Below are 17,880 nucleotides of genomic sequence, written 5' to 3'. Positions count from 1 at the left end.
GGGCTCCCTGCTCCTGGGAGCCGGACTTCCTCTGCGCGCCCCCCGGCTCCGAGCTCGTCTTTATGGAGATGCGGTGCGGAAAGTTCAATGAAAAGCCTTGGCTCTAACCCTGTGGACAGACCTTCCGTATCTGCTTTCATCCTGCCTTACCCACCTGCGGGCTCACCACCGGACGGGGGACCCTTTCAGTCACCTGTTTGCAGCGTTTAATGAAGATAACTTGTTTCTTGAAACTGCTCTCCAAGGGGTACTCCTCTTTTCTGGTTCTCCTCCTGCTTTTCTTCTCTATCCCATCTCTGATAATGGTTCCAGTATCTGTCCTGCTATCCGAACTAGAAAACCAGGAATCATCCTTGGTTCTTCATTTCCACTTACACTGCACTGTATTATTTTTTTTTTCGCCAGAATTAGTGCGGTTGCCCCCTCTGCCCCCCGCCCTCCACTGGTTTCCCTACTATAATCCTTCCACAGAGTTATTCTGAAATACATATTTATCTCTGTCCTTTCCTTAAACTTTTTAGTAACCGTATTGCTGACAGCATCAAATCCTAATTGTTAAGGACATCATCATTCAGGATCTTTTACAGTCTGCCCCAATCCATTTTACCTTTTAGTCTTGCTTTAATATCCTACCGTACAAGACTATACTGGCTATTTCCCCAAACATGCCATGCGCTTTGACAGCTCTGTACTTTTGTACGTGCGGATGTCTAGGATGTTTACTGTTCCTCTATTTTACCACCTGTCAAAACCCAATTCATAAATCATTGTCTTCTCAGACTCCTCCAGGTGACATTGATACCGCTGTGCTCCCAACGCATTTGAAACTTTTCTTCTGCAGTATTTATTAGGTTGTATTATTTGTTTCTGTCTCTGTCTCTCCTGCCAGTTTGAACCTGGGTCTGTCTGGAATCATGTCTTACTCATCTCTGAGAAAAAGTCCAGTACTTGGCACATAGCAAGCATTATTTATATATACATATGTATGTTTATTGAAATGGAATAGTTCTAAGGAATTCACTGTAAGAGTTCTTCATCCTTTAAAATCATAGAATTTTGGAGCCAGAAGGAACTCTGTACATTAGCTTAAAGGCCCCTGACCTATTTTGATTATGAGAAACCCTGTACTTCTAATACACATGCAATTGTACTTTTAGTAATTGTTGGTTGAAATTATGTATAATGACAGAAAACTACTATGCTTTTAAATGATTTTGTATTTTATTTTTACAGTATCTATTTATATTTGAGAAATGGAGCAGAAATGTTTTAGACTACAGACAGTGCTTGGAGTATGTGCATTCAGGCAACTCTTCCACTGACTCCTTAGCCTGTAGGTTAGAAATAACTGGTTTAGATTAGGTTAGTTCCTTCTCGAACTGTCACAACTCTTTGAACATATGAATGTGAAACTTATAGTCAGCCACAATTCTAAGGGAACGTGTAATTTTAAAAAAATCCTCCAGTGTCATTACTTCCAAAATCTTTCTTCCAACTTTAAAAATTAATTTTCTTCAGAAAGTGTCTTTATACAGTTCCAAACATATATTCATTCCACTATTTTCAAGGACAGTGAAAATTTTCTTTGCTTTCACATACAGCGATGTGCCTGTATAAATGCTTATTTTTATATGTAATTTACATGCATTCTTTCTTGCATTCTTAAGATTATAAGTTTATATGAAAACCATAATTATACCTTTTGGTTTTTTTATTTCCATATGGGTCAGTTCATATTATGTACTAATTAATATTAGAGACACATACCTGAACATGAAAAAATTTAAACTAGATTGTTGACATTTAAAGACACATCTGTGGTATATCAGTAGCCACAATATTTCTGTGTAGATATAGTGGTAGGAGTAGTGGATTTGCGGATAAGGGAAACAGAAGTGTCCAATCAGTAAACATTCATTGATCTTACAATTAATGTGATGCCTAATTAAAATGGTTGCTAGGCTTTTATTAATTACCTAGAAAATATTTGAAATTTTTTTCGTCTTTAATTTCTCTTACATTTCATTTATATTCCTATTTATTTTCTGAGGTTGGCTTGAAAATTTTGACTTGAATTTCCTTAAGTTTTTCTTAACCAAAATCTAAAAGTAAACAGCTGGCAATTGCTGTCTTGGGTGGGTGGTGGTTTCTCTTTTATCAGCAGCAGAATGTTCTAAGCCTTCTGCCAGGAGTCTGACTGCAAAAGTCTTTGGGTGGTAAAGTGGGCGAGAATGTGACTAATGCAGAAAAGAAAAAAAATTTTTTTAACTTGCTAAAAAAAAAAAAAAGATTCACCTGTAATTTGGACCCGCCTATAGAAAATAATGTAAGTAAGTGTATTATGGCAAATTAAGATAGGCACTATAAAAATAGGCCGAAAAGTTTAGAATATTCTTTTTTTACTGTAGTCTGTTTTTTAAAATTTGAAACTTGTTAGAGAGTTTGGAAAACAGTCTTCTTCCTCCCACTCCACTTCCTGGCCAAAAAAGAGGGGAAGCACAATGGTCTTCAAAAAAGGTGATAAAGTAAATGCATATTATAAAATATTTTAAACTTTTGTGTGGTTTCACGTACAGGAAATGAACATGCAAATTCTTAGAAACTGTTGTCACTGTGTTTCTGAAATGCTAAAAAAATTATGCTTTGAGCTACCTGCTGCTTATAATTCCTTTCCCTGAATAGGTAGGTTTTTATAGTTAACAAATTTTAAATGTAGTTGATTTTGATAGTAGTATTTCATTATGCAATCTGGAGAGGAGAGAGTGTTTTTCATAAAGTGGATATTAATTACAATTTTAAAAAGCCAGTCAGTAAACATTCATTGATCTTGTAATTAACTGTGACACCTAATTAAAATGGTTGCTAGGCTGTTATGTCTGGAAAATATTTGAAATTTTTTTTGTTCTTTAAAATTTGTCTTCATATACATTCCCATTTCTTTTCTATGGCTGGCTTGAAAATTTTAAAAAATGTCTTGGATGTTCTATTTGTGGGATAGGGTCAGAGAACTTACTTTTTTTCGTTTTCCACCTGATGAGATTGAGATGATTTCTATACAGGTAAAAAGCAAACAGGACCCTGGGAATCCAGTGTGGCTTAGGAATAGGACACTAGACTGAGGATCAGAAATTCTATTTTTGGTACTAGTTTGGCTCTTTCCTTGCTTTGCGGTGTTGTCATTCAGCTTTGTTTGTTTGTTTGTGATGGAATCTTGCTCTGTCGCCCAGGCTGGAGTGCAATGGTGCGATCTCGGCTCACTGCATCCTCCACCTTCTGGGCTCAAGCAGTTCTCCTGCCTCAGCCTCCAGAGTAGCTGGGATTACAGGCGTGCGCCACCACACCCGGCTAGTTTTTGCATTTTTAGTACAGACGGGATTTCACCACGTTGGTCAGGCTGGTCTCGATCTCCTGACCTCGTGATCCACCCGCCTTGGCCTCCCAAAGTGCTGGGATTACAGGCGTGAGCCACTCAGCTTTTTAGATTTGGAATTCCTGGGTCTATTTTCTCATTGGTAAAATGGGAATAACACTTGTCCTCTTGCCCAAATGACAGTATAAGGTAGTTATTGCTCAGATTCAGAAAGCTACCAACAGTTTGAATTAATTAAAATTATTACATAACAGTTTGATTTTCCTCTAGGGTACTCTAGAGATCCATTTGGATAGAATTAGGTTAGAGAGAAGGCAAATAGGTGAAGCAATTTTAAAGAAGAAAACAGTGACTTATACATATTAGATAGGGAGAGTTTATTTTACATCTGTTACATTTGAGGCAATGTGGTATTGATGCAGAAATAGATAGTTATTTTAAGAGGACAGGTTTCATGATGGTTCTAATTGCATTTCTCTAATGGCTAATGATGTTGAACATCTTTTCATGTTTCTTATTTGTCCATATCTTTTTGGTTCACTAGTAAAGTCTTTTATTCATTTTTATTTGGGTTATTTTCTTATTGTTTTGAGAGATTTTTATGTATTCTAGATACAAGTCCTTTGTTGGATAAGTGATTTGAAATATTTTCTCCCAGCCTGTAGCTTGTCTTTTCAAACTCTCTAAACAGTGTCTTTCCCAGAGCAAAAGTTTGTGATTTTGATGAGGTCCAGTTTATCAAATTTTTCTTTTATGAATCATGCTTTTAGTATCATGTTTACAAAAACCTTTGCCTAACCCCAGGTCACAAAGATTTTCTCTTATTTTTTTCCTGAAAGTGTTATTGTTTTTAATTTTATATTTAGACTTATGGTCCATTTTGAGTTAATTTTTGTATTAAGTGTAGGAATTATGTTGGGATTAAACTTTTGGCATATAGATGTCCAGTTCTTCCAACACCATTTGTTGAAAAAAGCCAACCTTTCTCCTTTGACTTGCCTTTGCACCTTTTTCAAAAATCCATTGGCCATTTTTGTATGGCCCTGTCTCTAAACCTTTTCTGTTTCTATCAGCTCTATGCCACCTTGATTGAAGTAGCTTTATAGTAAGTCTTAAACTTTGGTAGTGTGAAAAAAACTGAAAACAAATAGTTTCTTCAACTTTTTTTGTTTTCATAGTTGTTTTGTTGTTATCTAATTTCTTTGCATTTCCATAGAAATTTTAGAATTAGCTTGTCAATTTCTCTAAAAAATCTTGCTGGGACTTTGATTGGAAATTGCACTATTTGTACAACAGTTACAGAAAACTTGACATTTCGGCTGGGTGCGGTGGCTCACGCCTGTAATCCCAGCACTTTGGGAAGTCAAGGCAGGAGGATCACTTGAGGTCAGGAGTTCGAGTCCATCCTGGCCAACATGACGAAACCCCGTCTCTACTAAAAATACAAAAATTAGCTGGGCATGGTGGCGCACGCTTGTAATCTCAGCTACTCTGGAGGCTGAGGCAAGAGAATCGCTTGAATCCAGGAGGCGGAGGTTCCAGTGAGCCGAGATCGTGCCGCTGCACTCCAGCAGCCTGGGCGACAGACTAAGACTCTGTCTCAAAAAAAAGAAGAAGAAAACTTCCCTACTATGTTGAGTCTTCCAGTCCATGAACACAGTATGTTTCTTCATTCTTTTAGATCCTCTTTAGCTTCTTTCATTAGCATTTTGTAGTTATCAGCAAACAAATTTTGCATATGTTTTAATTTATGCCCAGGAATCTCAGGGTTTGTTTTTTGTGGGTTTTTTTTTTGTTGTTGTTGTTGTTTTGTTTTGCTATTGTAAATGTGTGTTTAAAAAAAAAAAGTTTTGGTTTCCATTTGTTTGTTGCCAGTATATAGAAAAACAGGTGATTCTTATGCTTGTATCCTGTGACATTGCTAAAATCATGTAGTAGTTTTAGGAGTTCTTTTTTGGATTCTTTGGGGTTTTCTACATAGACAACAATGTTGGCTGTGAAAAGGGGCCGTTTTATTTCTTCTTTTCCAGCCCGTATGCTTTTTCCCCCTTCCTAGCCTTATTACACCAATGTATTGAACAGTACTGGTGACTGCAGACATCCTTCCCTTGTTCCTAATTCTACTGGGAAAGCAGTCAGTCATTCATTATGAAGTATGACGTTTGCTGTAAGTTTTCTGAAAATATCCTTTGTGAGTTTAAAAAAATCCTCTTCTAGTCTTAGCTTGCAGAAAATTTTTATTATGAAAGTATGCTGAATTTTTTAATAATATGCCAGTTGGTATGCATAAGTGATTTTCTTCTTCAGTGGATTACATTGGAGACAGCCTTGAATCTGGGATAAACTCCCATTGGTCAGGGTATATTACTCTCATTATGAGTTGCTGAATTTGAGTTACTAATATTTCCTTAAGGATTTTTTATTTATGTTAATGAAGGATATTAGTCTGTGGTTTTCTTGTATTCTCTTTGGTTTTGGTATCAGTAATACTGACATCAGTTTATGAGATTAAAATTACAAGTATTTCCTTTTCTATTATTTTTTTAAGAGATTGCATAATAATTGGTGTTATTTCTTCTTTAAATGTGTGATAGAATTTGTCCTTGAAGCCATCCAGGTCTGGAGATTTTTTGCAGAAGATTTCTAATTACAAATTCAGTTTCTTAAAATAGTTATAATAGGACTATTCATAGTTGTCTGTTTCATCTTGTGTGACTTTATGTAGTTTGTGTTTTTTGAGGAATTAGTCCATTTCATTTAAATTATCCAATTCATGTGTATGGAATTTATTATTGTGTTCACTTATCCTTTTAATGAATTAGAGGTCTGTAGTGATATCTCATCTTTCCTGATATCCCTTCTTTCCATTAGTAATTTATGTCTGCTGACTTTTTTTCTTGGTTAATTTTGCAGGAGGTTTTTCAATTTTTATTTTTTTCCAAGAACTGGCTTTTTATTTCATTGGGTTTTCTCTGTTGCTTTCTTGTTCTCAATTTCGTTGATTTCTACTCTATTATTTCCTTCTATTTACTTTAGGTTTATTTTGCTCTTCTTCTCCAGGTTCCTAAAGGTTGAGGCTTACATAATTGATTTGAGATCTTTCTAATTTTCTAATATAAACATTTAATGCTATAAATTTTCTTCAAAGTAGAGTTTTACATACATGCCAAAATTTTTGATATTTTGTATTTTCATGTTTATTTAGATGAAAGTATCTTCTAATTTCCAGAAACTTCCTTTTTGACTTATTATATAGAAGTGCATTGTTTAAATTCCAGATGTTTGGAGATTTTTCTTATCTCTTAATTACTTACTTTAGTTTAATTTCATTATAATCAGAGAGCATAATTTGTACTGGCTAGGCGTGTGGTGGCTCACGCCTGTAATACCAGCACTTTGGGAGGCCGAGGCGGGCAGATCACCTGAGGTCAGGCGTTCAGGACCAGCCTGGCCAACGTGGTGAAACCGCATCTCTACTAAAAATACAAAAATTAGCCGGACATGGTGGCATGAGCCTGTAATCCCAGCTACTCGGGAGGCTGAGGCAGGAGAACCACTTGAACCCAGGAGGCAGAGGTTGCAGTGAGCCGAGAATGTGCCATCGCACTCCAGCCTGGGCAACAAGAGTGAAACTCCGTCTCAAAAAAAAAAAAAAGCATAATTTGTATGATTACAGTTCTTTTAAATTGGTTAAGGTTTGTTTTGTGATCCAGGATGTGGTCTATCCTCATGAATGTCTTGAGCACTTAAAAAGAATGTGTACTCTGCTGTTGTTGGTTGTAGCATTTCATAAATATCAATTCAAGCCAGTTAGTGGATGCTGTTCATTTTGTCTATATTCTTGCTGATTTTTGTGTACAAGGTCTGCCAGTTACTGAGAAAAGAATGTTTAATTTTTCAGCATTAAGGGTGGATATGCCTATATATCCCTTCAGTTGTTTGAGTTAGTGCTTTTGTATTTTGAAGCTCTTTAATTATAGTTGTATATACATTTAGGATGCTTATGTCTTCTTGGTGATTGGGCTTTTTATCATCATGTAATGTTCCTCCGTCCCTGGTAATTTTCTTTACTCTGAAGTTTACTTTGTCTGATGTTTATTTATTTTTTGAGGCAAGTCTCACTTTGTTGCCCAGGCTAAAGTTTAGTGGCGTGATTGTGGCTCACTGCAGCCTCAACCTCCTGGGCTTAGGTGATCCTCCTACCTCCACCTCCCAGCTAGCTGCGACTGCAGGTGTGTGCCACCACGCCTGGTTAATTTTTTGTATTTTTAGTAGAGATGGGGTTTGGCCATGTTTCCCAGGCTGTTCTGGAACCCCTGGCTTCATGATCCGCCAGCCTTGGCCTCCCAAAGTGCTGGGATTATATGGGCATGGGCCACTGCGCCTGACCTTGTCTGATATTATATAGCCACTCTAGCTCTTTTCTTAAATATAACACCTTTATTGAGATATGTAATTCACATACCATACTATTCACCTATTTAAAGTGTACACTTTTAGGGTTTTCAGTATATTCAGAGTTGTGTAACCATCACCAAAATTGATTTTAGAACATTTTAACTGCGCAGAAAGAAACCATATGTTCATTAACAGTCACTTCCCATTCCTCCTTCCTTTTCCTAATCCCTCAGTCCTAGACATCCACTAATCTACTTTCAGCCTCTGTGGATTTGCCTCTTTTGGACACTATATAAATGGCGTGATACATTGTCTTTGTGACTGACTTCTTTCACTGAGCATAATTTTTTCAGTTTTCATCCATGTTGTAGCCTGTTTCAGGACATTATTCCCCCCTACTTTTTTTTTTTGCCAGATATTCCACTGTATGAACACATCATATTTATTCATTTATCAGTTGAATAATATTGCTGTGAACATTCATGTACAATTTTTTGCACTGACATACTTTCATTTTCCTGGTATGTACCTAGGAGTGGAATTGTTGGATCACATGTTTAACCTTTTGAGGAACTGTCAGACTTTTCCAAAGTGGCTATACCATTTCACATTCTTTATATCCTAGCCAACACTTGCTATCTTTTCTGTTATAGCCATCCTAGTAGGTATATCTCATTGTGGTTTTGACTTACATTTCAGTGATGGCTAGTTATGTTGAGCATGTTTTCATGTTCTTATTAGCCCTCTGGTTTTCTTTTGACTAATATTTGTATGGTATATCCTCTTTTCCATCCTTTTAACTTTTTTTTTGGAGGCAGGGTCACACTTTGTCACCCAGGCAGGAGTGCAGTGGCACAGCCAGGGTTGACTGCACCCTCACCGTTCCGAGTAGCTGGGACTACAGGCATGTGCCACCACACCCAGCTAATTTTTAAATTTTTTGTAGAGACAGGGTTTTGCCATGTTGCCCAGGCTGGTCTTGAATTCCTGGGCTCAAGCAATCCTCCGATTTTGGCCTCTCAAGGTGCTGGGATTACAGGTGTGAGCCACTATGCCCGGCCTGTCCTTTTACTTTTAACCTACCCATATCATATTTAAAGTGAATTTTATATAAACAATGCATAGTTGGGTCCTCTTTTAAAATTCTGATCATCTATCTTAATCTTATCTAAATGTAAATGTCGAGGACATTTATATTTAGTGAAATTATTAACGTGTTTGGATTTAGTTCTGCCATCTTATCATTTGTTTTCTTTTTGTTCCTTTGATATTCCTTTGTTTTGCCTTTTCTCTGTCTTTTGGGTTATTGAACACTTTTTAATTCATTTCAATTAATCTTTTGTAGTTTTGACTATTATCTCTGTACAGTTATTTTAGGGATTTATTAGGAATTACAATATATGTAAATTTTTAAGTCTACTTAAAATTGATATTTTTACAACTTCAAGTGAAATGTAGAAATCTGATCAATGTATAGGCCTTTTTAGCCTCCTCCCTTTTTCTTGTAGTTATATATTTGCCTGCATAAATTAAAAATCTCATTAGATAAATATTACAATTCTTGTTTTTAAACATTAGACATTTAAAAGAACTAAGAGGAAAATATTTACCCAGATATTTACAATTTCAGTTGGTCTTCCTTTGTTCCTGATGTTCTAAGTTTCCTTCTGATAACACTTTGCTTCTAACTGAACAGTATTCTTTATAATAAGTCTACTGGAAATAAGTTCTTCTTTCTCTTTAGCTGAGAATGACTTTTATTTCACCTTCATATATGAAACATTTTTGCTGGATATAGAATTTTGGGTTGATAGGTCTGTTCTTTCAGCATTTTGAAAGTGTTGTTCTACTTTTTACTGGCCTTCATTTCTGTTGGGAAGCCTACAGTCATTCAAATTGTTCTCTATGAGTAATATGTCATTTTTTTCTGGCTGCTTTCAAGATTTTCTCTTTGTCTTTAGTTTTTGGAAATGTGATTACAACGTGTCTGGAGTTAGACCTTGTTGGAAACTCCTGCCTGGGATTTCCTGAGGACTGGGAATGATGAAGACAAGGTTTCTTAGAAAGAAGCAAAGTGTTACATCATCGAAATGTATAAGTTTCAACTATTGAAGTTAAATATGTTTTTATATTATTGGATGACAAGTTAGAATGCCCTTGGGAGAATACACAAAATACAGTATTTTAGTCATTGTGAATATTGTGTCTTTTCGGTAGGGGACTCTTCTAAGGTATTCATAACGTAAACATACTAGAATATTTAAGAATATTGCCTGGCATGGTGGCATGCACCTATATAGTCTCAGCTACTCAGGAGACTGAAGTGGAGGGTCTTTGGAGTCCAGGAGTTCCAGCCTGGGTGATGGCAAGACCTCACCTCTAAAAATAACTAAACTTAAAAAAAAATAATAAATATTTCTAAACCATAGAGAGAGGCAACTCCATAAAATCTTCTTAGAGATGTTCAGAAAGTTGTTCAGGAATGGTTTTAGTTGTTGATTCACCATTACAGTTTTTCTTTTTTTATTTTGAGATGGAGTTTCGCTTTTGTTGCCCAGGCTGGAGTGCAATGGCGCGATCTTAGCTCACTGCAACCTCCACCTCCCAGATACAAGCGATTCTCCTGTCTTGGCCTCCCAAGTAGCTCAGATTACAGGCTTGCATCACCACGCCCTGCTAATTTTTTTGTATTTAGTAGAGATGGGGTTTCATCATGTTAGGCTGGTCGCGAACTCCTGACCTCAGGTGATCCACCCACCTCAGCCTCCCAAAGTGCTGGGATTGCAGGTGTGCACCACCACACCTGGCCTACAGTTTTTCCAGATTAATTTATTTACAAATGAAGCATGAATTAACCAGTATCCTATGCTATCCAAGGTAAGTTTTCCCATTCGTGTTTAATATTGTGGCCATTTTTTTCTACTTAAATGAAATGTTTCATGGAGTAGTATCTGTTTGAGGTTTTGTTTTGTTTGAGACGGAGTTTTGCTCTTGTTGCCCAGGCTGGAGTGCAATGATGCAATCTTGGCTCACTGCAACCTCTGCCTCCCGGGTTCAAGTGATTCTCCTGTCTCAGCTTCCCGAGTAGCTGGGATTACAGGTGCATGCCACCACACCCAGCTAATTTTTGTATTTTTAGTAGAGATGAGGTTTTATCATATTGGTCAGGCTGGTCTCGAACTCCTGACCTCAGGTGATCCACCTGCCTCAGCCTCCCAAAGTACTGGGATTAGAGGAGTGAGCCACCGTGCCCGGCCCTGTTTGAGGTGTTATGTGGTACTATCAAGTAGCCATTTTGATTGTGTCAGTTTTTATCTTCATGGATCTTACAACTTGATGGTCACAATGGTTCTTTTGAAATTTGACGGGCCAAATTTTGTGTATCTGTCATGGAGTCTTTTAACTTCTTCATGGGTTTATTTTACAGTTTCATATGAGGCTTTTGCATAAGGACATTTAGTCAAAGCATCCCGCTTATAGTAACGAACTTTAAGGTATTTCTGTGGTATCTACAATATTGTTTCTACCTTTATGATAGCAGTTATATTAGGCAGCTACCATCAAGCCATCAAGTAGTTAATGTTATTCTTTTTTTTTTTTTTTTTTTTTTTTTTTGAGACAGAGTCCCGTTCTGTCGCCCAGGCTGGAGGTGCAGTGGCACAGTCTCGGCTCACTGCAAGCTCCGCCTCCCGGGTTCACGCTGTTCTCTTGCCTCAGCCTCCTGCGTAGCTGAGACTACAGGCGCATGCCACTACGCCCGGCTAATTTTTTTTTTGTATTTTTAGTAGAGACCGAGTTTCGCTGTGTTAGCCAGGATGGTCTCGATCTCCTGACCTCGTGATCCACCCGCCTGGGCCTCCCAAAGTGCTGGGATTACAGGCGTGAGCCACCGCACCTGCCCTGTATTCGTTGTTTTTTAAAGGATATCTGAGAAACCTCTTTTCTTTGCAGCATTTCAGAGACGTGGATTATTCTAAAAGCATATCACCTATTCATGTATATATTTACTTTCAGTAAGTTGCTCCATCTTAGTGGACCACAGTTAAGTCATTTGATCAGTCTGGCTTCTGGTAAGAATTTGAATTTTATCACAGTGACTGATGTACCTGTTGCATATCAAGCCTGATACTGCTGATTTTTGTTTTTAAGATAAAACCCATTAACAAACAGTAAAGTCAGGATTTGGTACTAGAAAATTCAAAAGTTTTGTTTTGGACTTGAATACTTCTTGAGTTATGGAATCACAATCATGAGATTTTCCTTGCAGTAGGTAAAGGTTGCTGGATTAATACTGTTACACCAGTGAATGGTAATATGAAAAAGAGAGAGTAGCAATATTTCATGATTACTCAAATGATAGAAATTTTGGATGGTTTCCTTTAGCAATAAGGATTTACTATGCATGGTAACATGAGGTTTAAAGACCTAGAATAACCTCTGAAGATGCTTTGATTAATTCAGTTGAGGTTTATAATTGCTCTGAGGCAGGGAAGCTAAACCTTAGCTGCTGAATTAAGGTATACGATTTCTTTGTTTTTTGTTTTTTGTTTTTTTGAGACGGAGCCTCACTCTGAGGCCCAGGCTGGAGTGCCTCAGAAGAAATGGATACATTCCTCGACACATACACTCTCCCAAGACTAAACCAGGAAGAAGTTGAATCTCTGAATAGACCAATAACAGGAGCTGAAATTGTGGCAATAATCAATAGTTTACCAACCAAAAAGAGTCCAGGACCAGATGGATTCACAGCCGAATTCTACCAAAGGTACAAGGAGGAACTGGTACCATTCCTTCTGAAACTATTCCAATCAATAGAAAAAGAGGGAATCCTCCCTAACTCATTTTATGAGGCCAGCATCATTCTGATACCAAAGCCGGGCAGAGACACAACCAAAAAAGAGAATTTTAGACCAATATCCTTGATGAACATTGATGCAAAAATCCTCAATAAAATACTGGCAAACCGAATCCAGCAGCACATCAAAAAGCTTATCCACCATGATCAAGTGGGCTTCATCCCTGGGATGCAAGGCTGGTTCAATATACGCAAATCAATAAATGTAATCCAGCATATAAACAGAGCCAAAGACAAAAACCACATGATTATCTCAATAGATGCAGAAAAAGCCTTTGACAAAATTCAAAACAATTTAGTTTTCATGCTAAAAACTCTCAATAAATTAGGTATTGATGGGACGTATTTCAAAATAATAAGAGCTATCTATGACAAACCCACAGCCAATATCATACTGAATGGGCAAAAACTGGAAGCATTCCCTTTGAAAACTGGCACAAGACAGGGATGCCCTCTCTCACCGCTCCTATTCAACATAGTGTTGGAAGTTCTGGCCAGGGCAATCAGGCAGGAGAAGGAAATAAAGGGTATTCAATTAGGAAAAGAGGAAGTCAAATTGTCCCTGTTTGCAGACGACATGATTGTTTATCTAGAAAACCCCATTGTCTCAGCCCAAAATCTCCTTAAGCTGATAAGCAACTTCAGCAAAGTCTCAGGATACAAAATCAATGTACAAAAATCACAAGCATTCTTATACACCAACAACAGACAAACAGAGAGCCAAATCATGAGTGAACTCCCATTCACAATTGCTTCAAAGAGAATAAAATACCTAGGAATCCAACTTACAAGGGATGTGAAGGACCTCTTCAAGGAGAACTGCAAACCACTGCTCAAGGAAATAAAAGAGGATACAAACAAATGGAAGAACATTCCATGCTCATGGGTAGGAAGAATCAATATCGTGAAAATGGCCATACTGCCCAAGGTCATTTACAGATTCAATGCCATCCCCATCAAGCTACCAATGAGTTTCTTCACAGAATTGGAAAAAACTACTTTAAAGTTCATATGGAACCAAAAAAGAGCCCGCATCGCCAAGTCAATCCTAAGCCAAAAGAACAAAGCTGGAGGCATCACACTACCTGACTTCAAACTATACTACAAGGCTACAGTAACCAAAACAGCATGGTACTGGTACCAAAACAGAGATATAGATCAATGGAACAGAACAGAGCCCTCAGAAATAACGCCGCATACCTACAACTATCTGATCTTTGACAAACCTGAGAAAAACAAGCAATGGGGAAAGGATTCCCTATTTAATAAATGGTGCTGGGAAAACTGGCTAGCCATATGTAGAAAGCTGAAACTGGATCCCTTCCTTACACCTTATACAAAAATCAATTCAAGATGGATTAAAGATTTAAACGTTAGACCTAAAACCATAAAAACCCTAGAAGAAAACCTAGGCATTACCATTCAGGACATAGGCATGGGCAAGGAATTCATGTCCAAAACACCAAAAGCAATGGCAACAAAAGACAAAATTGACAAATGGGATCTAATTAAACTAAAGAGCTTCTGCACAGCAAAAGAAACTACCATCAGAGTGAACAGGCAACCTACAACATGGGAGAAAATTTTCGCAACCTACTCATCTGACAAAGGGCTAATATCCAGAATCTACAATGAACTCCAACAAATTTACAAGAAAAAAACAAACAACCCCATCAAAAAGTGGGCAAAGGACATGAACAGACACTTCTCAAAAGAAGACGTTTATGCAGCCAAAAAACACATGAAAAAATGCTCATCATCACTGGCCATCAGAGAAATGCAAATCAAAACCACTATGAGATATCATCTCACACCAGTTAGAATGGCAATCATTAAAAAGTCAGGAAACAACAGGTGCTGGAGAGGATGTGGAGAAATAGGAACACTTTTACACTGTTGGTGGGACTGTAAACTAGTTCAACCATTGTGGAAGTCAGTGTGGCGATTCCTCAGGGATCTAGAACTAGAAATACCATTTGACCCAGCCGTCCCATTACTGGGTATATACCCAAAGGACTATAAATCATGCTGCTATAAAGACACATGCACACGTACGTTTATTGAGGCATTATTCACAATAGCAAAGACTTGGAACCAACCCAAATGTCCAACAATGATAGACTGGATTAAGAAAATGTGGCACATATACACCATGGAATACTATGCAGCCATAAAAAATGATGAGTTCATGTCCTTTGTAGGGACATGGATGAAATTGGAAACCATCATTCTCAGTAAACTATCGCAAGAACAAAAAACCAAACACCGCATATTCTCACTCATAGGTGGGAATTGAACAATGAGATCACATGGACACAGGAAGGGGAATATCACACTCTGGGGACTGTTGTGGGGTGGGGGGAGGGGGGAGGGATAGCATTGGGAGATATACCTAATGCTAGATGACGAGTTAGTGGGTGCAGCGCACCAGAATGGCACATGTATACATATGTAACTAACCTGCACATTGTGCACATGTACCCTAAAACTTAAAGTATAATAAAAAAATAATAAGAAGAAGAAAGTTGTCTGTCTACAATTTTAGATAATTTCCTTTGGAAATTCAGAGGAAGTACAGGGTATTGTTGGGCACTAATGCCTCTCTCAGAACGGCATCTTCGGATAGATTTTGGGTAGTTGTCCTTTTGGGTATTAGCCTGTATCAGACAATATTGGTTCCTTTAATGGCCCTTTTACTCCTCATATTTTCAAGTATCCTTATCTAAACCTCCTGAATCTTACAAGACAAATCTTGTGGTTGTTTTCTCTAGAGAGCCAGAAGTTATATTAATTTCAAGCTTGTTTACTTCTTAAGGCTCTCTGGAAATGTCTGATCATATATTGGACATTTTCTAAATTGGCGATTTAAATAACAGGAGAAAGTCTTCTGAAATTGCCTGATGTGTTTTATGAAATATTTTATACTGTTGAGTTATTTAAATTTTCTCTTTGCTACTTGTTGCTTTTTTTTTTTTTCTATTGGAGGGGATAATCATTAATTGAACTAGTTGGTACAGATCTGTAGTCCAGGGCAGTGGTATATAACAAAGTCCTGAATTCTGTGGCAAGTTGCTGTTTTACTAAAGTTGATGAAAATCTTTGTTTATAACCCTTCACTTGGATCTACACCAAATTTTAATTTAACTTCTGTAGACGTGGCTTCTGGCCTGGTAATTTAGTGTGATTTTATTTTTTGAGAAAACCCTGAAGAAAGGATGACTTATATTGAAAGTTAGGTAAAACTTAGTAGAAAGATAAAAGATTTCAGCTGGGCACGGTGGCTCACACGTGTAATCCCAGCGCTTTGGGAGGCCAAGGCAGGCGGATCATGAGGTCAGGAGATCGAGACCATCCTGGCTAACACAGTGAAACCCCCGACTCTACTAAAAATACAAAAAAATTAGCTGGGCGTGGTGGCAGGTGCCTGTAGTCCCAGCTACTCGGGAGGCTGAGGCAGGAAAATGGCGTGAACCTGGGAGGTGGAGCTTGCAGTGAGCCGAGATCACGCCACTGCACTCCAGCCAGCCTGAGCGACAGAGCAAGACTCTGTCTCAAAAAAAAAAAAAAAGGAAGATAAAAGATTTCAAGGAGGGTAAGTTTCAGGAGAAACTTAAAGTTTTGGAAAGAGACTTTAAAATTATTAAAATTTTGTTTGAGGTTTCTACATACCAGTTGAAGAAGCTGACAATTGACTGTTTCATGTTTTGTCTCATATTTCTTTCAGCTACTCTTAAACATATTGCTTACTGATTTTAGCATATCAGAAGTTTCCTGTAATTGCCAGTTTTGTCCTAAGTCAAAACTTTTTTTTGCACTTTAAGGAAGATGCAAGAGTTAGAATTATAATGCAACTTTATGTAAGAAGCGGAAGTTCTTCCAAGAAGAGGTTGAGACTTTGATGTAGCATGACACATTGAGGCCACTTTGGCTGGTCAGCAGTGTTTGTGAACAGTGTGTCAAGTCACCTGACCAAGCAGAGGTTAGGAAGCATTCTTACAAAGTTTTCAGACAGTCATTGACCCCAGAATACTGACCAGTAAACCAAATGATCTTCCTCAAAAGTGACAAGATAGGGAATGCCCTCATAAAGGGCAAATTTCTATATAACATTATATTCCTTGGACATGTACTTTTTTCCCCACTGTAAATTTAGAGTGTTTTACATGCGTTGTAGTTCTGTCTGCAAATCTTTTAACTGTGTTCTAATTTTTTTGTAGTAGTATAAATTTACTTTCAAGTTTGTAGTATCCTAACAGAAGCAAAACCACAGTGTTCTTAGGTGTTTTTTCCTCCCTGGACAGTGAACAATACTGTAACAAATGTGGCTTAAGAAGCATATCTGTGTTGACATGAAACTAAAATAAAGAGATATGTTGACTTTGAGTCTTGATTTTAATTTTAATTATAGATATATCTTTAGAAATGAGTTGCACAATTGAGAAGGCACTTGCTGACGCTAAAGCTCTTGTTGAAAGATTAAGAGATCATGACGATGCAGCAGAATCTCTGATTGAGCAAACCACAGCTCTCAACAAGCGAGTAGAAGCCATGAAACAGGTTTGATTTTTCTTTCTTGTTCATTCCATTTATCAAAAGCAGTTATTGACATTTATGTATTGCTGGCTAATTAGTATCTAATTTTTTTCAACATTCTCTAAAATTTTAAAGTAGCTTGACTTGTGTGTTTCAGGTTTACTTTAATTTTGTCGTGTTCAGGTGATATACCTAGACATATATTTCTAAACCCTAGATTTGATCACTTATTTTGCTGACAGAGTTGCACATTTGAGTTTAGAAAATAAATGAATTTGTTAGGTCTAGAAACATTTGACAAAGACCAGATAATACCTTTTACTAATGTTGGTACACATTTTGTTCTGTCTTGTATAATGTAGAAATTTTCGTATTTTTCTTTATGAAAGTACTTAGGTGATGCTGTTTAACAACAAAATAGCTTTTGAAAATGATGCAAGGTAATATGTGATTTATACTCTGTGCAGTTATTGTACCCATACTTGCTACCTTATTTTTCATTCAGTGCTACCAATTAAAGAATACATAAGGGCTTTCTTCTTGCTATTTTTACTATTGTATAACAGAATATTCCCATGGGCCACGGAGTTTAGACACTATTTTAACCTTCTTCTGATAAAAATTTTCAAGTCATTTAAGAAAATTATAAAATCTCTGACATTATGATGGAAATCAGAGGGGGAAAATATATATTCACAGCCAAATCTCCTCATCTATTTTGTAA

General features: G+C 37.2%; 1 protein-coding gene across 2 annotated transcripts in view; it reads left to right on the top strand.

Moving 5' to 3' along the window:
- The window catches only part of FGFR1OP2 (FGFR1 oncogene partner 2), a 29,981-nt gene that overhangs the window by 449 nt on the left and 11,652 nt on the right, over positions 1-17,880 (top strand). For both annotated transcript variants that reach the window (XM_019038773.2, XM_019038772.3), the window contains exon 2: positions 17,032-17,180. In XM_019038773.2, the coding sequence (XP_018894318.1) occupies positions 17,046-17,180 (135 nt within the window). In that variant the 5' untranslated portion in view covers positions 17,032-17,045. The remainder of the gene's footprint in view (positions 1-17,031; positions 17,181-17,880) is intronic.

The sequence above is a fragment of the Gorilla gorilla genome, chromosome 10 (genome assembly GCF_029281585.2).
Source record: "Gorilla gorilla gorilla isolate KB3781 chromosome 10, NHGRI_mGorGor1-v2.1_pri, whole genome shotgun sequence".
Classification (NCBI taxonomy): Eukaryota; Metazoa; Chordata; class Mammalia; order Primates; family Hominidae; genus Gorilla; species Gorilla gorilla.
This window is presented reverse-complemented; position numbering and strand designations above follow the sequence as displayed.